Raw genomic sequence first — 22803 nt, 5'->3', positions numbered from 1 at the left:
ATCTTTTGTCAGTGCATGAGGTATGCAAGACTGGCTTTCGGGTGGAATTTGAGGAGCATTCAGTTGCTCTAAGGGACCGTGAGACAGGCAAAGTTGTTTGGGAAGGCGGTGTGGAGAATGGCATCTACAAGCTCTCTGCACTCTCCTCATTGACAGGCTCTCAGGTCGGAGATTTGTGGCACTTCCGTTTTGGCCACTTAAATGTGGATGCTTTGCGGCGCGCCTTCCAAGACCAGATGGTGGTTGGCTTGCCAGATGTTGGTAATAGGCAAGGACGCTGCAGTTCTTGCATACGTGGTAAGCAGCACAGGGAATCCTTTCCGAAGCAGGCTTCCAGGCGGGCTTCGAAACCATTGGAGTTGATTCACACTGACTTGTGTGGACCACAGCAGATACCATCCTTGGGAGGATCTCTCTACTTCATGCTGCTTGTTGATGATTGTACCAGATTCACGTGGGTCTACTTTCCTTCCCAGAAGGACCAGGCTTTTGCTCGGTTCAAGGATTGGCACGTGATGGTGGAGAAAGAGTCTGGATTCCAGGTCAAGACTCTCAAGGCTGACAAAGGAGGTGAATTCTCCTCGATTGTATTTTTCCGGTTTTGTGCAGATCATGGCATCAAGAGGGAATTGGCCAATACCGGATCGCCTTCGGAGAATGGAGTTGTTGAACGTAAGAACAGGACTGTGGTGGAGATGGCGAGGACCATGCTGGAGCATCGTGATCTTCCTCGTCCACTTTGGTATGAGGCTGTGGCAACGGTTGTCCATACCATTAACCGCTCTCCGACAACTTCTGTACCCCATATGACTCCATTTGAGGCATATTTTGGCAAGAAACCCGATGTCTCGCACTTCCGTGTCTTTGGGAGTGACGCGTATGTACATATTCCGAAGAAGCAGAGGGGGAAGCTTGACTCCAAGTCCCGCAAGCTGGTATTTGTGGGGTATAACTCTCTTTCCAAGGGATACAGGTTGTATGATCCAGAGAGGAACGAGATTGTTGTCAGCCGGGATGTGGTCTTTGACGAGCATGTTCCAGCATCCACTGTCGAGGAGCCGCCACTTCTTGGAGATCCAGAGGAGTCTGATGATGATTCCCAGTCTACTACTCCAGTTGATCCACCTCAGTCGTCACAGGAGGTTGAGCCCGCAGCTGGAGTTGAGCCCCCGCGATCACAGGAGGCTCCACGATCTGTTCGAGTACCTAGGTGGTTGTTAGACACCCTTCGGGAGTCAGGTCTCACGGAGCTACCCTCCGAGTGGACCACAGAGGACGGCCCTCGAAGATCACATCGAGTCCGAGATAAAAGCAACACGGCGGAGCTTCTTCAGGTGAACTATGCTTTGATGTCTCGTATCATGCGGGACAAAGAGCCCGCTTCCGTAAAGGAAGCCCTTTCACAGGATACTTGGAGGAAAGCCATGCAGGTGGAACTTGATGCCATAGAGAAGAACAACACTTGGGAGTTGGTACCGAGGCCGTCGAAGCGGTCAGTCATTGGTGTCAAATGGGTCTTTAAGACCAAGTACACGTCTGATGGGTCGGTGGACAAACACAAAGCCAGGCTTGTGGCTAAAGGTTATGCTCAGCCGGCCAGGCATCGACTACGAGGATACCTTTGCACCGACAGCGCGGATGACCACGATTCGGACCGTTCTTGCCCTTGCTTCTTCTCAGAGGTGGCCCGTGTACCAGATGGATGTAAAATCTGCGTTCCTTAATGGTGACCTGCAGGAGGAGATGTACGTTGAGCAGCCTCCAGGCTTTATTGTTCCAGGATCGGAAGGGATGGTTTACAGGTTACGTAAGGCCTTGTATGGTCTTAAGCAGGCTCCCAGGGCTTGGAATCAGAAGATTGATTCTTTCTTTATTCGGACTGGATTTCAGAGATCGGTTGCAGATCCGAACCTATATCTCTTTCGAGAACGTGGCATGGTCACACTTATCATCCTTTATGTGGATGATCTCATTCTCACCGGCGGTCATGTGGAGCACATTGGAGTGACGAAGGCTGCCTTGTCAAAGGAGTTTGAGATGACCGACTTAGGCTTACTCCACTTCTTCTTGGGATTGGAGTTTTGGCAGACCCAAAGGGGGTTTTTCGTCTCTCAGCAGCGGTATGTTCATGAGTTGCTTGAGGCCTTTGGGATGGAGAACTGCAAGCCTATTACTTCGCCGATGGACCCGAACACAAAGTTAACCGTTACAGATCCTTGTGAGCCAGTTGATGCGTCGCAGTACCGGAAGTTGGTTGCTTCATTGATCTGGTTGCTGAACACCAGATTGGACTTGAGCTTCTCCGTGGGGCTGTTAAGCTCTTTTATGCAGACGCCATTGAAGTCTCATTGGGACGCAGGATTGCGGATCTTGCGGTATCTGCAGAGTACGAAGGATCTCGGACTCTTTTACACAGGAGGGAATGGAGTCAAGCTCCAAGGTTGGAGTGACTCAGATTGGGGAGGAGATCCAGACACGAGGAGATCTACTTCAGGATACACTTTTACCCTCGGCTCAGGAGCAGTTTCTTGGAGCAGCAAGAGGCAGCCAACTATTGCCCTTTCTTCGACAGAGGCAGAGTATCAGGCTACTTGTGGTGCTGCTTGTGAGGTTGTATGGCTGCGGAGGCTGCTAGGCGAGATTGGGTTTCCACAGAGGGAGCCCACAGTCATCCAGTGCGATAACCAAAGTTGTATAGCTATTGCTCGGAACCCGGTTTTCCATGCCCGGACCAAGCATATAGAGATACAGTATCACTTTGTACGTGAGAAGATCTTGGCGGGTGACATCTTGCTGCTTTATTGTTCGACGGAGGACAATGCGGCGGACCTCTTCACGAAGTCTCTACCTCAGGCTACGCTCAGGCGGCACTCTAGCTCCCTTGGGTTGGTTTCACAGCCAGGAGCTGAGAGGGGGTGTTAGAAGTCATCTCCTGTCTATTTGTATACACCAGGGCCTCTGTTGTGGGTGTGCCCGCCCGTATATCATTTTTCCACACTCCCCGTATTTTTTCCCTATTTTTTTCCATTTTTCCTAGTGGTGGGAGGGCTGCCAGATGATGCCAGGAGCACCCCAGTGCTGGCCGACTGGATCTTCATCAGTCGTGGGCCTCAGGGCTGCTGGCCGACTTGTTTTGATCAGTCGTGGGCATCAGGATGCTGGCTGACTACATTTATGCAGTCGTGGGATTTTTCTCTAGTCGTGGGCACTCGTGCTACTGGCCGACTGCCCTCTGGGAGATGTATATATAGCCCCTCAGCCCCTACCACTTTCTCATTCAGTTTTTTCCGGGATCTTGTGTATAGAGAAGAGTTTACACACCTCTCTCTGTGTTTCTTGTGCTGATTATTTTCTGCAGTCTACTTGCGCTTGTCTACCCAAGTTTGGTTATCATTTCCGCTGCATATTCTGACACCTCCCTCCCTCCCTGCCTCTCTCCCTCCCTACAGTTTAACACAAATTTTTTCAGCATTCCTAATTTTTGTATTCTGTCGCTACCCTGGACAAGTGGTAGCACCATGCACTTTCTCCATTGGCTTCTCCCTCCCTTACTTCATCGCGCATCGGGTCGGCTCCCATCTTCACCCGTGTGCCTTGATCTCCGGAAGGAGTTCAGTTCTACATCTTTCTTTCACCTCACCTAGCATCTAAGGAGGAGTGGGCAACCCCCGGGTACCTACTTGCAACCTTTCCACTGTAAATTCAAGAGGAGGATTCCATGGCTTCTACACTGACTATCATCTCTTTATCTATTCCCCAACTTCCCAAGGAATCCATCCTAGATGAGACCAACTACCTTGATTGGTCTTTGCAAATGAAGACTTTACTCCAATATCATCGGCTATGGGGTATTGTTACAGGGGCCAACGCCCAGCCAACTCCAACTTCTCCTCAGGTTGAGATTGATGCCTAGCTTGATAAGGATGCTCAGGCACATGCGTTCATCATCTTCGACATTAAACCATCTGTTGCTCGTCAATTCGATGACAATGATGACGAGACCGCTAAAGAATTGTGAGATGCCATTCAAAGGAGGTATCATAGAGAGAACTCTACTCAGAAGATTGCCTTGAGGAGTCAACTTGACAACCTAAAGATCTCCGATATTGCCAACATCATGGATTCCATCATGGAGTTTGTTACCAATCCAAACGCAGTTGGTCTCTTTGGGAAGCAAGGCTACTGATGAAGACTTTGTTCATCGGCTCCTCGCCAAATTGCTCGAAACTTTCTCATCTTCCTGTGATACTATTTCACTTCTTCCCTCAACTCTCAATCTGCGTACTTCAAGATAGAGCTACGAGGAAATAAAACAAGCCACGGTGCTTCCGAGACCCTTCTTCGGGTCAAGAAAGACAAATGGCAATCTAAGGGTTCCACCAGCAACAAAGTTGACTCTAAACCTGCTAACAATCCTCCTCATAAGGATCTTACTTGCCATTATTGTGGTCACAAAGGTCACATTCAGCTTGACAATCGCAAGAAGAAGAGAGGTGGTTCTTCTGAAAAGAACCCACCAATCAAACCTCTCCGTCTACCAACCAAAATCCCAGAGTTCCTCTTCCACCACACAGAGACTGTCTTCATCGGCGTTGACGAGCTTCCCGCAGACTCACTTGTTCCTACAACCTCACATCTTACGGATTGCGTGGTTGATAGTGGGTGCACTACTCACATGACTCATGACAGGTCCATTCTGCATGATATTCGGCCTAGCTCTTCGAAGGTGTCCATTGGCGATGCTTCCAACCTTGAGGCCTCTTGTGCGGGTAACGTGCGACTTAACTCTTCTCTTGGCCAGCCTTCTACCCATTCGAGATGTGCTTTATGTTCCCAAGCTCTCTATCAATCTACTCTCACTGTTTCGGATTGCAGAGAAAGGCTACGGCATGTACTTTGATGGTTCAGTTCTTGAGGTCATTCACACTAGTACCTTGCAAATTGTTGCCATAGGTGTACAAGAAGGCAGTCTTTACAGGTTGAAAGACTTTGGTGGCTCTTTGAATGAGTCACAATCTCATTTGCTACAACTTCTTCAAAGCTTTCATGACTTGGTAGCTCAAGAGGATACAATGTTATGGCATGCTAGGTATGGACACTTGAACTATGCTTCTCTTCAATAGCTATCTTCTCAGCAGATGGTCGAGGATCTTCCGTAGCTGAAACCCTCCCACTCCACTTGTGTGGCTTATTTGCATGGCAAGCAACACAGAGAGCCTTTCCCTCTCGAGGCTTCTCATCAGGCTTCTCACATCCTGGAGCTAATCCATATGGACTTGTGCAGTCCCATGGAGACTACTACCCAGGATGGTGCCAGGTACTTCATGCTTATTATTGATGATTTCTCACGTAAAGTTTGGATGTATCTCTTGGCAGAAAAATATCAGACTTTCTCCCGCTTTCAAGAGTGGGTGGCTCTGGTCGAGAATGTGACCACAGAGAAGGTTCAACAAGTTTGTTCGGACAATGGAGGAGAATTCATCTCCAAAGCCTTCCACAACTTTTATTCACAGAAAGGTATTGGTCATCAATTCTCCACACCTGGCACTCCACAGCGCATTGGTGTGGTTGAACGCAAAAACATGACTATTTAGGAGATGGCCCGTACCATGCTATCTTCTTCCGGTCGTCCTCCCTCTTTTTGGGGAGAAGCTCTGACCACTGCTGTCTGCATCATCAATTGTTCTCCCACAAAGGTGGTTGCTAATATGACACCAGAGGAGGCTTTTAAATGATAGAAACCTTCAGTTTCACATCTCAGGGTTTTCGGCTGCGATGCCCCCACCTGTGACACATACCCACACACCAATTATCTACCTCCATTATATATCGCACCCTAGCTTCCTTCTAGTATACAGCCTCCGTCTCAATGGTTCCATCAGCACATGCTTGGGGAGCTTAAAGTCATACATTGTATTAGGTACATCAATATAACATTATTGTTCTCCATCTCTATTAATGTGAAAATGTGAGAATGTGAGATCCTACATTTTCCAACTGTTGTCTTGCATACACAGCACCTTGTAACTTCTTACAGGGCGTCCCATAGCATCTTTTTGGCCCGGTAGCACCATTGTTTGATGCTTTAACTGCTGCTGAATTCTTTTGCTCATCATTGTCCAAAGCAGGTTGCCTCAAGAAGATACATTCCCTTAATGCCCAGCCCCTGTGAAACCTACCCCATTCTTTGTTTGCTCTGTGGCCATTTTTCTTTCCTTAAACAGGGCTCACAATGGAGCCATCTGATCTCAGCTAAATTCCCTTAAACAGGGCTCACGATGGAGCCTTCTCCTCTCAAGATATCTCTTCATTTTGTCACTTGAGCTTGGAGATTGTGGCACGGAGCAAAGAGACATTTTCCCACTCGGCTTTTAGAATCCAGCTCACTCAAGCTTTTAGCATCTAGCATCCTGCCACCTTGCAAAGCTTCCACACTATCAGATCTAACCTCTAGCAAAGTGCTGCCAGCATAAGTGCTCCACTCTCCTACCCTAGAAAAGTGCACAATAAGGATCCAGCAGCAACCAGCAGTTTGCAACACTTTCTGCAATTGCTCCTATGAAAGAAGCAAACATTTCAGAGAGAGGAAGGGGACTAAACATAACAATTAAGATACTTGATTGAATTAACTATAGTTACTGATGGCAATTAAGCTTGGTTCTACTAGTGCTTACTTGTCTGTCTACATGAATGCTACAAAACTTACCACCCAATTCTCCCCGTCTTCCTGCAGCTTGGATTTCGGCGATTAGGTATGCCAGTTGTGAAGTCTCGTAATTGTTTAACACATTCTCATATAGTTCTAAACCTTCAACCACATTTATCTGCAAAATCAAATTTGCCAAAATGGCCATTAAAAATCTCTCTCTCTCTCTCTCTCTCTCTCTCTCTCTCTCAGAAACAACAGTTCTATCTCCTTTTACCAAGTTTCCTTCAACATGTTCCCAGCATTGAAAATGCTTCGAGACTTTAACCATACGAAGGCGTGCATATTGCTCTTCCTTTGCAAGAGCAGTGAGGTCAATGTTGAATGGTTTCCCACCATAAGATCCTGGAGCAGTTGGAAAAACAAAAGTCATTTTGGAGAACAAGAAGCTTCACAAAACCCCAACTTATGCCAGCCAAGTACTTGTAAGTAAAATTTACCAAGCATGGACGAAGAACCAAAGAGCAACAACTTTAACCATGAAGCCATTAGTGTTGTAACCCACCACAACATTACAAAGCCATCAAATCATGTGCAGCAACGTGCCAGGAAAGGAAGGAAAAACACTACATGGAGATGAAATAAAGAAGTGAGAGCTTCTTAGAATAGAAGGACCCAGCTTGGTTGTAAAACTAGCCAGCCAAGTCCACCTTGGTCAATTGACCAGCCAAGAACTTTGTGACCTATCTGCTATACACTACTAGGAATGACTTACTTGAGATAGGGACAAGTAACCGAAGAAAAATACCACATGGCCATTGACCAAGAATAGCACGATTGAGAAATGGTGGCACCACAAGCAATGGGTCTTTTTATGGTTAAGAATTGGATGAAAGACTGGTCAACCATACAAATCAGCCCGCGCTTTTGAGAAGTGGCCCTCCCCCAAAAGTTTGAGCCTGGTGCCCTTGAATGGCAACTGTTACACACATAGCGAAAGTGATTATAATTAAGGTGTGATTAGGAAAATGCAACAACTTGATGAGAATACATATACATACATACATACATACATACATACATACATACATACATACATATATATATATATATATATATATATATATATATATATATATATATATATATATATATATATATATATATATAGAGAGAGAGAGAGAGAGAGAGAGGAGAAGAGGAGAGAATACAGCCGATTGGATCCCAACCACCCACTTAACGGCCCCCACCTTTCGGTGTATTTGCTTGAATTACTGGATTATGCTGAGTACAAAGATGTTACCAATGATTTCCTTGACCTTGTGGCAAAGCATTGACCGAGTTCCAGGATGACCGGCAGCATCAACTTGCTCACTTGAACTGATTCCTTGATTGGGGAGGCTGCAAGCACATGTGTGGGACTCCTTGGCTCTTGTACCCTGAAGATCGTGCATTCATTGGCATTGATCTCCTCTGCTAATGGGCTGTTGGGCTGCTGCTCTTCAAAACCTTTGAAATGGACTGACGAGGAGGGGGACTTGGGAGCCTCCTAGGTGCAGTCGGCCCTGCTCGACCAGCCATACACAGGCCTACGATTAGCAAAAATAATAATATAGTTGCGTTCTGTCGGCCAACCAGCACCCAGCCTATTTTTCGGCCCCTTCACATCTCCAAGTTGCCAAAATGGGTGCCCAAAGTGACGCCAAACCTGCTTGGAACTGGCCCATGCTAGCAGTGATTCAAAAACGCACCTTTATGTTGTGAACTAGCAGCCTAGAACATGGGAACTCAGCCTGGCCTTTTGTCATGTAGGTCCTATGGCTCTAAACACTTGTGTCCAGCACCCAGCTGATGGCCTAATAAGCTGAATGGACATTTGTGCAATGTATAATCCAAGTGGGTTGTATTTGTGTGCAAGACAACACAACGACACCTAGCCCAATGACCTACTCATGTGTAACATGCACTTGATGTGGAAGTGTCATAATGATAAGATATTGATGCTTAACACTTTCTGAAAACTGAATTGCAAAGTTTAGGGTTGAGAGAAGTACACATGAACACCACCAAATTGGATCCTAATCCACCCTCTCAAGGGTCCCCACCTTATAGGTGTAATTGCTTTATTGCTTCAAGAAAATGAGTACAAGATTGGCTTATGTTGCTGCCCCACAGGGACTGGACTTGACTGAGACTTGACAGGAGATATGGATCTGATTTGGACTGATTTCTGCCACCCCTTGGCTGCGTGTTTTGCTGACCTTGCTGCCCCCTGTAGAGGACTGACAGGCCAGCCTGCTTGGTGTAGGCATATGCTCACTTATGGTAGTGCTATGTGTGAACAGGGCTTAACCAAGGGCACTTTTTCCCATGTGGTTTTTCCCCTTGGACATCAAGTGTGAAAGGACACTCTAACATATAATATTTTGTACTTCTATATTATATGGATGTGGCACACATGCAAGGGTTGACTTGCATTTTGTGGATACCACACTTTTGGCTCTCTCTCTCTCTCTCTCATTTCTGTGTGTGAGCTTCTCTACCTTGCACCTAACCCTAATGTGCAGGTTTGTGTGTGTGAGTGTGTGAGTCCAACACCCAACATTTGGTATCAGAGCTGGGAGCTGGGAGCTGCCCCTGGATATCTGCTGCTGGAAAAATTCCTGCGAAATTCCGTCCACAGGCTGCCAAATTCCGTCGCCTGCGTTTTTCCGTCCGTCGGATTCTGTCGCCGCTGTGTTTCCGTCCGTCGGAGCTCAGCCGTTCGGCCGCCAGAGACGGGCGGCACTTGGTATCAAAGCAAGACTTGTGGCTAAAGGCTACTCCCAGAAAAAGGGAATAGATTATGAAGAGACTTTTGCTCCTACTTCGAGAATGACCACAATAAGATCTGTGATTGCATTGGCTGCCCATAAAGGATGGAAAGTGCATCAATTGGATATCAAAACTGCATTCTTAAATGGGGATTTACAGGAGGAAGTATATGTAAATCAGCCCATTGGTTTTGTAGTTCCTGGTGAGGAACATAAAGTATGCAGGTTACACAAAGCATTGTATGGATTAAAGCAAGCTCCAAGAGCTTGGTATGATAAGATACATGCTCATCTAACCAGCCAAGGTTATGAGAATAGTCCAGCTGAAAGCACATTGTATGTGAAGAAAACCGATGCCGATATTCTCGTAGTCATCTTGTATGTAGATGACATGCTCATTACAGGTACAAGCAAAGCACAAATTTCAGATTTCAAAGCTGATTTGAAAGCTGAATTTGATATGTCAGATTTGGGGCCTTTACACTACTATCTCGGCATACAGTTTATGCATACAGATGATGGCATTGTTATGCAGCAAACTAAGTACATAAAAAGTTTGCTAAAAAGGTTTCACATGGATGAATGTAAGCCCATTTCTACTCCGGTAGAACCAGGTGTACGGCTTACTATGCATGATATTGGAGAGCCTTTTGAGGCCGGCATTTACAGCCAGGCAGTGGGATGCCTCATTTACTTGTGTAACACGAGGCCAAACATATCTTTTGGGGTGTCTTTGTTGAGCAAATTCATGCACAGCCCAGGCACAAAGCATTGGCAAGCAGTCAAACGCATTTTTCGATATCTTAAGGGTACCCTAGATCTTGGTTTGTTCTATCCCAGGGGGGGCAGCTTGCAGCTTTATGCATACAGTGATTCAGATTGGGCTGGTGATTATGATACCAGGCAATCCACCAGTGGGAATTGTTTTTTTCTTGGCAACTCATGCATATCTTGGTTGAGTAAAAAGCAACCCACTGTTGCTACATCTACTTGTGAGGTTGAGTACAGGGCAGTCTTTACAGCTACAGTAGATTGTGTATGGTTGAGGAGACTATTGGCTGATCTTCGTGAGTGTCAGCAGACACCCACCACCATTCTCACTGATAGCCAGAGTGCTATGGCCGTGGCACGAAATCCAGTATTTCATGCACGCACCAAGCACATAGAGATTCATTATCACTATGTCAAAGAGAGGCTACATGCAGGGGAGATCAGTTTATCTTATTGCCCTACACAGGATAATGTTGCAGATCTATGTTGCACACTTCCACTACAGGGGGGATTTGTAGGCATATGCTCACTTATGGTAGTGCTATGTGTGAACAGGGCTTAACCAAGGGCACTTTTTCCCATGTGGTTTTTCCCCTTGGACATCAAGTGTGAAAGGACACTCTAACATATAATATTTTGTACTTCTATATTATATGGATGTGGCACACATGCAAGGGTTGACTTGCATTTTGTGGATACCACACTTTTGGCTCTCTCTCTCTCTCTCTCTCATTTCTGTGTGTGAGCTTCTCTACCTTGCACCTAACCCTAATGTGCAGGTTTGTGTGTGTGAGTGTGTGAGTCCAACACCCAACACTTGGCCCCTTTCTTGGGCCTGATCTGGGCACCCACAAGCTGCTGATTTCTGCTGTGATCTGGTCACCCTGGAGCTGCTTTTATGGCTGCCCTTCTCCGGTGGGTTAATGCCTAGAAGGAGATGTGTTAATTTACAGTTTGCACGTGCTGCATTTGGCTGTAGACCACATCTGGCTGCTGTGCGTTATTCTCCAGATGGACTCCTTCTTCACCTTGGTCTTGGCTGCCCCTTGAATGATGGCACTCTTGCTCTCCTTGCTTGAGAGATGGAGTCCTCAAGGCTGATGGCTATGGCATGTGAACCAGATGAACAAGATGGATGGAGCACGCTAGATCTGCCCTGTACAGGCACCAAATATAGCTAGGGTTGGCAAAGATTACCCCTCTAGATGGCCATCAAAAGGTGTGCCAAGGGCACACTTTTCATGGCCCTTTTTTTTACTTCCATACCCGGTGCCCATGTGATTGGCCTAGGGTTAGGGCTAGGGACGCGCATGCTAACCCAAGATTAGGTTGAGGATTAATCCATGATTAGGGTTAAGGCTTAGCCACGGGCGTGGGGACCTGGAGTGATCACACGTGGGCTAATAAGGGGGCTAGTAAGAAGCGATCTAGATCAGCTAAGAGCTTATAAATAATAGCCTAGGGCTAACAATGGCCGAAAGCTTATAAATAAAGTATGAAAGCTTATAAATAAAATAGGGAAGCTTTATAAATAAAAGTAGGGTACTTATAGCGGGGTTATTACTATATAAGTGACCTTGGGGTCACTTATTAGACACAAGAGATCACGGAGCCACGTGGTAGTCTAGGGCTACTACAGAGCATGCAAGATCTCATGGCCATGGAGCTGTCAACGGGTGGCTACGGCTTGGTAGTATGGGATGCCACGTTGGGATCATCGGTGACTGGCAAGCTCGTGGCAATCTCACCTCAACCTCGGGGGTGGTTCGAGGTACTGAACCTACGGTTGGGTGGTGAGTTGCTAGTTACAGTCTATCGTGGTAACACGGCGTGTTCGACGTTCAAGTCTATGGAAGCCTTGCTATGGCTTCTCAGGTATGTCCTCCACCTTGATCCACATTGGTTGTATGTCAGATTATCCATGGGCACGGTCAAGTGAAGACCTTACATTGATATCAGAGCCTGGATCTGAAAAAGCATGGACCAAGGCATGGAGGAAGTACTGGACTGTACTCTCATGCGGGTGTGCAAGAAACGCACGCAGGAAGGAAGAAGAAAAGCATGCTGTGGGCTGACCTCTTTGTGCACGGATCCCACGAGGAGATTTTTTTGACCCCTGATTTCTATCCATGTTGGTAGACAAAGATGGTGGAGCTTATGGTCAGGGAAAAGCATGGAGAATAGGGGCAGCAGTGCACAGCTCTTATGGGGAGGAAGGTAGTGCATGGCAGACGGTGGGCCTTACACCGATGGCTGGGCCAGCCCATAGGCGACCAGCCTAGGTGCTGACTGTAACATGAGGAAGCTTGATGAATAGATCAGTACTTCAATGGACAGAATTTAGCATTCTTTCCTGACGAAGATAACGCACATTATAGAGAGATATGTGCAGAAACAGAGAGACAGAGAGAGAGAGAGAGAGAGAGAGAGAGATTAATCGTCTACTAAAGACCCAATGGGCCTATGAGACCAAAGTGATACAATAATGTCCATGGCATATCTCATCATGATGAGTTTCCTGAATACCCTCTGTAGGGCAAATCTGTAAAAATATTCTGGTTCCTGACCTTTCACCTTCACCTTGGCTGTAGAGTTCCCCTTGGCTGTCCTTGCCCTTGGAATTCAGCAACCCTTTGTGAATTTGTAAGATAATCCTAGCCTTGCTATTTATAGCACCTAATGAAGCTCGTCAGCTGGCATAAAACAGGGTCGGCCTGTTTATATTCTCCACGACCTGAAAATGCCCTTTTTGGTAGCGCCTATTCATATCATAACCTGGCCGTGCCTTTTGTGCTGTTGTCCAGGGTGCTGCCCAGGACTGTGCGCTGGCCTGCCCTGCTGTCCAGCCTGCCTGGATGCTGGCCGACAGGCTGGCCAAGGCCTTGTGGGCTGGCCGACTTCACCCCCAGGCCGTCCAGGCCTAGCCGACAGAATGCCCTAGCCAATGGTGGCTACTGGAATCGGCCATGGGCCTCTTAGCCCCTAAGGCCTACCCAATCTATTAGTCCAAGGATACCAATCCCTTTCTGGGGTAGCCCTAAGGGCTGCCCCCTTTTCCTATATACAACTACATGCTTCCTAAGGCTCAGATGCCTGGTATTTGGCTACAAGCCGAACACCCGGAACACCTAACATCATTCCAAAGGGTGACTCACAGTATGGACTAGCACTGCTTCACATGCGGGACTTGTACACCTGACCTTGGACGCTTATAGTGGAAGCCTGGCTAACTCGTCCCGAACTGGGGCTCACATGGGACCAGTTTCCACTCTAGGCCCTGCGCTTTCCACATGGCATCCAAGTGCGGGATGCGCACACAGTCACAAGAAACGTTTCAAGGTTTTTTTCGTTTCGAGGTTTTTGGGGTTTTGTTTCGAAAGGTTTCGTCCCTGAAAAACCAGTATTTTTATTAATTATAATTTTTTTAAAAACATATAAAAGCCATCTAAAAACATAGTATGAAGATGAAAAAAAAACCTCGAGGTTTTGAGGTTGTTCAGACAAAGGATGAGAAAAGAAGTTGTAGGGTGATGCAGAAAAAAAGCCAAAAAAAAAACAATTGAAAGAAATTGAAACCTAAAATTTAAGCAAAATTGTCGTACTACAAAGGGTTTCGAGGATTTTTGAACCTGTTTCAAAGTTTCGAGGTTTCAAAAGTTAGAAACGGGTTTTTCTGTGACTATGGATGCACGTGACATCCTCTTTTGCTAAACTTGACGGAAGCTACATAGCCTCTAGATAGTCCATCAATAAAGCCAGATAGTCTTCGAAAAATTCTTTATCAAGCCACACCACTTCGTGAGCCCCCCTCGGTCATGAAACTTCGTGAGGAACTGTCTCAACATTGCACTAAGAGTGCTATCCCAAACAGGAAGTCAACGCACACGAGTTGCCAAAAAAGAAAATTTGTTATCTCTAACATGCAGTCAACGCACACAAGTTGCCTATAGACACGAGCTTCTAAAACTAGCCGTTGATTTCTCAAGCATCTCCTACAAGACAATCATATAGCAAAGAACACAAAGAGATGGTGCCGACCACCCACCTCCTAACCATAGCTCCCACGGAGCACCCCCAAGCTATGAGGCTAGACTAATACCTTGACCTCGCTCCTCACCAAGCCCTGGCATCCCATATACCATCGTAGCAAACCCTTCCGAGGTGTGTAGCTAGAGCTCAAGGTCTATGCCTTGCTAGGATCTTGATTCCCCTATGAGAGATGTGCACTTATGAGCCAATAAAGGCTTGGGGTTAATATCAAACTAGGAAAGCACACTTGTTAATAATTACAATTAAATATAGGCTTTCACATTAACCCACGCCAATAAACTCCCATAAGTCACTTATAACCTACATGTCCCTACACTAGGACCACCCTAGGCATTAACCTAGCCTCAAATATACATGCCAGCCGTTATAACCCATGGGGCCATCACAACTTTCATGCTAGCGAGCATAGCCACTACTTGTTTTCCATCCATGATCAGGAACCAATGGTCAGTGAAGGAAAAACCCAAAAGTGCTTTTCCAAAAACTTGAGGCACTCCTGATTCTAAGGGTGTTTTCCTTAACACACAAGAGTTGCCACAAAAGAAAATTTGTTGCCTTACCAGGCTAACTAACCACAATCTCACTCTCTTTAAACCGGATTTATTCACTCCTAATTCTAAGATCTCTATCTCTATCAGGCAGTTAACACACACAGACACACACACTTTTTTTTTTAAGTGAAACCATTGTCTCATTAAAAAAAAAAACAATGTACATTCACAACTATCCCAAAGTGGGGCAGCTACTACTCAATTCAGAAACAATGGGAAAACACTTCCGATTGCTGGAAGGAAAGGCCTACCGATATTGTAAAAGGGCTCTCTAGAAGTAAGCAAAGAGCCGAACATAATCTCCTAAGAAGAGCAACTAATTCCGAGCATGGTAGATAGTCTACAATGCCCAGAATCTAGTCCAGTCAAGGAGTCTGTATAATCTGGTAACGAAGGAGAAAGGCAACCAAAAAGCCAAAACATTCGCACGGAACGCCTCCCAGGAAATTGAGCCCGAAGATGTCCGGACAAATCTTCAAGAAAATCCTGAGAGTGAGAACAATACCAAAGAAGGGGAGGCACTATCTCTGTAGAATGGGAGCACTACCTACAAGATGCACTGGCAATATGCCTTCGTGCCGAAAGAGATCCCACTGGGAATACCCCAACCAAACATTTCCATAGAAGCAGTCATTGCTTGAGGGGCAATCCGCTCTTCCAAATTCTTTTCAATGCAGCTGTCACATGCACTCTGCACTCAGTGCATGGTGACAAGATGGCTCATCATCAGAAGTGCAACAGTTGTACAGTTTTAGAACCCAATAGGATGATAATTGTCGTACGCCGTGACCCCATTGTACATCCTCAGTCCAGGATAAATCAGGCACGAGCTACGTAGGTCATTCCTCAGCCTTAGTGGGTCAGTCAGTCAGTCAAGTCCCTTAACCCACTTGGAGAGAATCATTCATGCATGTAGAGTCAGTAGAAGCCTTAGGGTTTGCATCAGAAAGCACTCTGCATCTTGCATAATATGCATACATATGCCTGTGCATCATTTAGAACATCCCCAAAGCCTTAGGGAATTTACTGGGATTTATCTAGTATTTTTCCCATATTTATTAGTATTTATTTAGCATTATTTGCATTATTGGGCATTTATAAATATTAACTTTATTAAATGACCAACCTCCAGTTAGTATAAATAGGCTTGCCTAGAGCCTCTTTTCCTTATTCAGTCTTCATTGTGCTAAAGAGCTCTCATCCTCCTTGCTTTCAGCCCAAGACTAATCCAGCCCTAGAGCCCATAAGCTTTCTTCTCCAGCCCCTTGAGAACCATAGCTTCAGCCCAGCCCTAGGCGCCTGCCTTCAGCATCATTCAGCCCTGAATTCAGCACTCAGTTCAGGCCCAGAATCAGTCCACAGCTCAGCTCAGTTTAACGCCAGAATCAGCCTGCATATACTTGCGTTTTTGCACAGCCGTACAGCAGCAGTCTGCGTTTCTGTTCCAGCCGTACAGCAGCAGCCCAGCAGCCCTGTTTCTCATGCGTTTCAGTCCACAGCATCCTCTACACCTCAGCGTTTCTGTCCACAGCAGATTCCAGCCCTGAAGGTTCAGTCTACAGCAGTTTCCAGCCCTGAATCTGTTGTTTGCATCAGTGTCCAGCCTTCTATGCATCATCCACACATGCAGCAGTCATCTGGCGAAGGTAACACAGCATTCATAAGTGTTTTCAGCATTCTAACATAGTGTAGAACAGTCCACCTTCTTCTTCTCTCAGCCTCAGGTGTGCAGCCCTTCCTCATGCCCTTGGGAAGAGTGCATAGGCTCGAGATCAAGTCATCGAGGTGTTTCTACAGCAGTGTACAGATCAGCCACTCTCCGATCCTCCGAGATCTTGTGTTTGGCTTATCTACAGTCCACAGTCATTCTCTCTAAAGAAATAAAGCAAATACTATCTCGTTATCGGGATAGGGGGCCCTTCAGTGGGTAATTCGGGACCCAATCTAGTGTACAGTTCTCATATCTCTCTCTCTCATCTCTTTAAAGCTTGAAGTAATGAAATGGATTGCTAAACTCACGAAACTCAGGATACAGAAGACGGTGTGAGCATTTGTGTGACAGGATCAACCAATACAAAGACTTCCGATGCATATCACATTGGTATCAGATTCAGATAGTCCACACACACCATATCCTAGCGTGGGGGCATCCTCGGATGGTTAGATTGCATTCCGGCATGACCACCGACTTCAGCATCATGTTTACAGGAGAGAGTACTCATCCGCCGGAAGACGTCTCCCCCAAAGGAGACCTTGGTCTTCCGCCTACTGCAGACACCATAGCTCTTCTTAGAGCTCAGAACCAGCTACTCATGGAGCGTCTCCAACTCTTGGAGGCAGCAGCAGCACGTCCTTCTACACCTCCAGCAGCACCCGACTACATCTCCCTCTTCTTTCAGATGGAACAACAAAGGAGAGAGGACGAGGCCCGAAGGAGAAGAGAAAAAGAAGAAAGACGGGACTATAAGGAAGCCCAACGCAGGATCGACGAAGACCGGCGTCAGGCTGACCTCGCCGCTCGGGAACACCAACGTGAGCTTGATCGAGAACGTATGTTACTCGAACACCAACGGGAAAAGGAGGCCATACACTTGAGGTATCAGCAGCTCTCCTCAGTCTCCCCAGTCATAGGTGTCACCAGCCAGCATCCCGCAACAGCATCAACCACCATCATTCGCAGTCAACCAAATTTCAGTAAGTATGATGGTAAGTGTGATCATTCATCAGTTAATCAATTTGTTCATCAATTTAATGCTCATTTTCCATTAGCTAGGATCACAGACCCACAAGACAAAGTCCACTTAGCGGCTCCCCATCTCACTGGTGAGGCAGTCACTTGGTGGCAGCATTGGTCTAGTATTCATACAGACCAGGCCACAGGTGTCACAGCCTTTGACTGGGACATCTTTGTCCATGACCTGAAGACTAGATTTCTCCCGCCCCAGTACATGACCAGTCTGAAAGACGAGTTCTATGGACTCAGACAGAACGGATCCCCAGTGCTTCAGTTTTCCGGTAAGGTTATTACTTTAGCACATCAGTTAGGGTTATCTGAGCAGGCCAAGATGGAGCAATTCATTCGTGGATTGGACTCCAACATTCGGTTCACAGTTCGTAACTTTGAACCAAGTACTTATGACCGGGCTCTGACTCTCGCTCAGAATGATGAAATGAAGCTCAACGGGGGCAAGCCCAAGCAAGCATTTCAGTCCAGTACCAAACCCCAGCAGCAACAATCAGCTGCACAGACAGGGAAAGGTACGCATCTTCTAAAGATGCTAAGAAGGACAGCAGTAATAGCTCCAGTTCAGGGGGTAAGAAGGATAAAGAACCTAAGAAAACCCCTGATGAAAAGGCTAAAGCAGGCATTACTGGAGGTTATCTTCCTCCAGAGGAGCAAAGGAAGTACCAGTCACAAAATAGATGTTTTTTCTGTCATATTATAGGGCATGGTAAGAAGGATTGCCACAAATGGCAAGCGGCACAAGCTGCCAAAGCCCCTTCTGCCACAGTTGCCACAGCCTCCCCAGCTCCTCCAGCCCCGCCTACTACCTCAAATGCAGTTCAACTTTTACCTTCCATGCATCCTATGCCATCCGTGGTATTTGATGCTAAGCAGGAGGGTGAGAGCGATGCTACTCAGAAGAGCCTCATCCGAGCTTATGGCTCTGCCCAGGGCCGACAGTTTGTAGTCCTTTTCGATATGGGTAGTTCTGAAGACGCCATCTCTCCCCAGTTGGCTAATAAATTGAACTGCACTTTAGTCCCATATCATCTGGATGTGGACGGGTTTACACCTGGTCTTCGCACCCACATTTCCCAGAAGGCACAGCAGTTTGCCTTTGAAGTTCAGAAGGCCTCATTTCAACGAGATTTCATCGTCTCCCCTCTGTTAGGGTGTGACATGATCTTAGGAATTCAGTGGTTCCGTCAGTATGAGCCTATTCCCAATTGGGGGCAGGACACTTTTACTATTTATAAAGGTTTGCCTGAGCCTGTCATGATTCGTGGGGATAGAAGCATTCTTGGCATCCCATTGATTTCACATCTCCAGGCCAGACGAGCTATCCACAAGGGAGCAGAAGGAGCACTCCTTTATGTTCGTGCTCAAACAGCCCCTCCCTCATTAGTAGCATCCCTTACATCTTCAGTCCCTCAGTTAGCAGACCTCCTATCCAGACACCAGGACATTATGCTTGGGGACGATCTCCCGCCCAGTCTCCCACCCTCTCGCCTTGAGGACCATCACATTGATTTGGTCCCTGGATCAGATCCTCCTAGCAGGTTTCCCTATCGTCTTTCCAAGACTTTAGAGGGCGAGTTGGAAAAGCAGTTATCTGAGCTTCTCCGAGCCGGATTCATTCGGCCTTCTTCCTCCCCATTTGCTGCACCTATCCTATTTGTCCAAAAGAAGGACAAGTCTGCACGCCTTTGTGTCGACTACAGGGCATTAAACAAACTCACTATCAAGAATAAGTTTCCTATGCCCAGGATAGAGCACATTTTGGAGCGTTTAGACGGTGCTAAGTTTTTCACTAAGATCGACCTCAAGAGTGGTTACCATCAGGTCCGCATTTTTGAAGCTGACATTCCAAAAATAGCTTTCAGGACAGAGCGTGGTCACTACGAGTTCGTAGTCATGCCTTTTGGGCTTACAAATGCACCCGCAACGTTCAATAAGATGATGTCTAGGATTTTCGCAGTCCACATTGGGAAGTGTGTTTTCATATTCCTTGATGACATACTAGTCTTCTCAGCCACTGCGGAGCAGCATGAGAAAGATGTGGAGAAAGTCTTGCAACTTTTGCGAGATAATCAGCTCTACATAAATGCCAAAAAGTCTATCTTTGGTGTTAAGGAAGTTCAGTATTTGGGCTACATCATCGGTTCCGATGGGATTAGACTGGACCCATCAAAGGTTCAGGAGATCTTAGATTGGGACATTCCTAAGACCGCCCAAGAAATCCGTTCATTCGTAGGTCTTCGTCAGGCCTATAGCACACATGTCCATCAGTTTTCCAACCTTGCAGCACCTCTTACCGACTTGCTCAAGGGGGTGAAGACTCGCAAGCAGAAAGTCTCAGTTACAGGTAAGGCACTTGATGCATTCCATGCACTCCAGAAAGCTGCCTCAGAAGCACCTGTATTAAAGTTAGCATCATGGGACGAACCTTTCGAGGTCATCACCGATGCCAGCAATGTAGCCATAGGTGCAGTCCTCCAGCAGGACAATAGACCCGTGGCATATTACAGCAGAAAGTTGGATGTCGCCGAAAAGAATTATTCGGTATATGACAAAGAGCTTTTGGGTGTGATCACAGCGCTCAAACATTGGAAGCCTGTTCTTTATGGACAGGCTTTCACAGTGAAAACAAACCACCAAGCACTTAAGTGGCTTCAGACTATGCCAAGTGCCCAGTGGAGTGATCGACAGGCCAGGTGGAGTCAGATCTTCCAACAGTTTGGAGGTATGATTGAATACATCCCTGGTAAGCATAACCCAATAGCAGATGCTCTCAGTCGAAAGTCCAGCATCCAGGCAGTCCAAGAAGCTACCATTCTCGAAATCACAGGGAAGGACTTGGATAGTATGAAAGACCAATATGTCGACTCCCCTGAGTTTGGTACTCGGTATAGTTTGGCCCTCACTTCTGAGCCTGGCCACTATTCAGTACAGAACGGTTGGTTGTTCTACAAGAACCGTCTGTGTTACTCGGGAAAAGCGTTCCGCTCTTCTCCACGATGCCCATGACTCCTTAGTTGGAGGACATAGGGGTATCAACAATACCCTCGAGAAATTAGAACGGTCCTTTTATTGGCCAAAGATGAGGCGTGATGTCTATGCACATGTACAAGCCTGTAAGATTTGTCAAAAAGTCAAGGTTCCCCATACAAAGAAGGCAGGTTTACTTCAACCTTTGCCTATCCCTGACGGACCTTTCATCGACATATCTATGGACTTTGTAGGGCCTCTACCAGCATCCACTGGATCCCGTAACACTCAGTGTTTTACCATTGTGGATCGCTTTAGTAAGTTCTGCATGCTCATCCCATGCAAGCATACGGCCACAGCCGAGGACGTAGCCCGTCTGTTTCTCAAGCATTGGTATCCAATTTGTGGTTTGCCTAGCACCATAACATCAGACAGAGATTCCAAGTTTACCTCGCATTTCTGGAGGGCATTATTTGAAAACTTTGGAACTAAGTTGCAGTTGTCTAGTGCATTCCATCCCCAGACAGATGGCCAGACAGAAATTTATAATCAGTTGGCCTTTGATGTCCTCAAGTCATACTGTCATGACCAGCAGTCCAAATGGGAGCACTATCTTCCGTTGGTCCAAGCTATCTTGAACGACACTCATTCATCCAGTGTCGGACGGACTCCATATGAAGCAGCCTTTGGTCGCCGTTTTTCTTCTCTTTTAACGAGAATGGTGTCTCCATCTTTAGAGGCTAATAAAACCACGGAAGCATTTTCCGAGATCATTGAGTCAGTCAAGGACCGCTTGACCAAAGCTCAGGAAGCATATAGCAGACAGGCAAATAAATCTAGACGAGATGTCCACTTCAAGGAAGGGGATTGGGTCTATTTGCGTATCATGAAGCAGAGATTGAAACAAGTGGGCAAACGTTGTCCCAAGCTTTCATTCCGTAGTTTTGGCCCTTTTCCAATAGTTAAGAAGATAAGTGATGTCTCAATGAAGTTAAAGTTGCCTGCCAGTTGGACAATGCATGATGTTTTCCATGTTTCTTGGCTAAAACCATATGTTGGTCCAGAAGTGTTTGATGTTTCAGATGAACAGCAGCCAGACGTGGTAGGCGGGGCAAAAGTTATTGAGCCTGAGCAGATCCTTCTTCATCGATGGAAGCATGGTTCCGGTCGACGGATTCGTCAGTTCTATACGAAATTCCGAGATCGAGGCACCCACGAAGCCGTATGGCTCGACGAGGAGTTCTTCCAGGAGTACCCCCAGTTATTGGCGGACTACTTGGAAGCCATGAACCTGCCGCCAAGCTAATCAGGAGGGAATGTCACATGCACTCTGCACTCAGTGCATGGTGACAAGATGGTTCATCATCAGAAGTGCAACAGTTGTACAGTTTTAGAACCCAATAGGATGATAATTGTCGTACGCCGTGACCCCATTGTACATCCTCAGTCCAGGATAAATCAGGCACGAGCTACGTAGGTCATTCCTCAGCCTTAGTGGGTCAGTCAGTCAGTCAAGTCCCTTAACCCACTTGGAGAGAATCATTCATGCATGTAGAGTCAGTAGAAGCCTTAGGGTTTGCATCAGAAAGCACTCTGCATCTTGCATAATATGCATACATATGCCTGTGCATCATTTAGAACATCCCCAAAGCCTTAGGGAATTTACTGGGATTTATCTGGTATTTTTTCCATATTTATTAGTATTTATTTAGCATTATTTGCATTATTGGGCATTTATAAATATTAACTTTATTAAATGACCAACCTCCAGTTAGTATAAATAGGCTTGCCTAGAGCCTCTTTTCCTTATTCAGTCTTCATTGTGCTAAAGAGCTCTCATCCTCCTTGCTTTCAGCCCAAGACTAATCCAGCCCTAGAGCCCATAAGCTTTCTTCTCCAGCCCCTTGAGAACCATAGCTTCAGCCCAGCCCTAGGCGCCTGCCTTCAGCATCATTCAGCCCTGAATTCAGCACTCAGTTCAGGCCCAGAATCAGTCCACAGCTCAGCTCAGTTTAACGCCAGAATCAGCCTGCATATACTTGCATTTTTGCACAGCCGTACAGCAGCAGTCTGCGTTTCTGTTCCAGCCGTACAGCAGCAGCCCAGCAGCCCTGTTTCTCATGCGTTTCAGTCCACAGCATCCTCTACACCTCAGCGTTTCTGTCCACAGCAGATTCCAGCCCTGAAGGTTCAGTCTACAGCAGTTTCCAGCCCTGAATCTGTTGTTTGCATCAGTGTCCAGCCTTCTATGCATCATCC

The 22803-nt window shown here is 46.5% G+C and overlaps 1 protein-coding gene across 4 annotated transcripts in view; it reads right to left on the bottom strand.

Annotated features, from left to right (window-relative positions):
* The window catches only part of LOC147608183 (RNA demethylase ALKBH10B-like), an 81820-nt gene that overhangs the window by 40065 nt on the left and 18952 nt on the right, over positions 1 to 22803 (bottom strand). For all 4 annotated transcript variants that reach the window (XM_086788851.1, XM_086788849.1, XM_086788848.1 and 1 more), the window contains 2 exons: positions 6924 to 7051; positions 6707 to 6824 (listed from right to left, as the gene is read on the bottom strand). In XM_086788851.1, the coding sequence (XP_086644977.1) occupies positions 6707 to 6824; positions 6924 to 7051 (246 nt within the window). The remainder of the gene's footprint in view (positions 1 to 6706; positions 6825 to 6923; positions 7052 to 22803) is intronic.

The sequence above is a fragment of the Cibotium barometz genome, chromosome 53, assembly GCF_041138505.1.
Source record: "Cibotium barometz isolate CiBa-2024 chromosome 53, ASM4113850v1, whole genome shotgun sequence".
NCBI classification, from domain to species: Eukaryota; Viridiplantae; Streptophyta; class Polypodiopsida; order Cyatheales; family Cibotiaceae; genus Cibotium; species Cibotium barometz.
The sequence above is the reverse complement of the archived record's forward strand: the minus strand, read 5'-3'. Positions and strand labels throughout refer to the sequence as shown.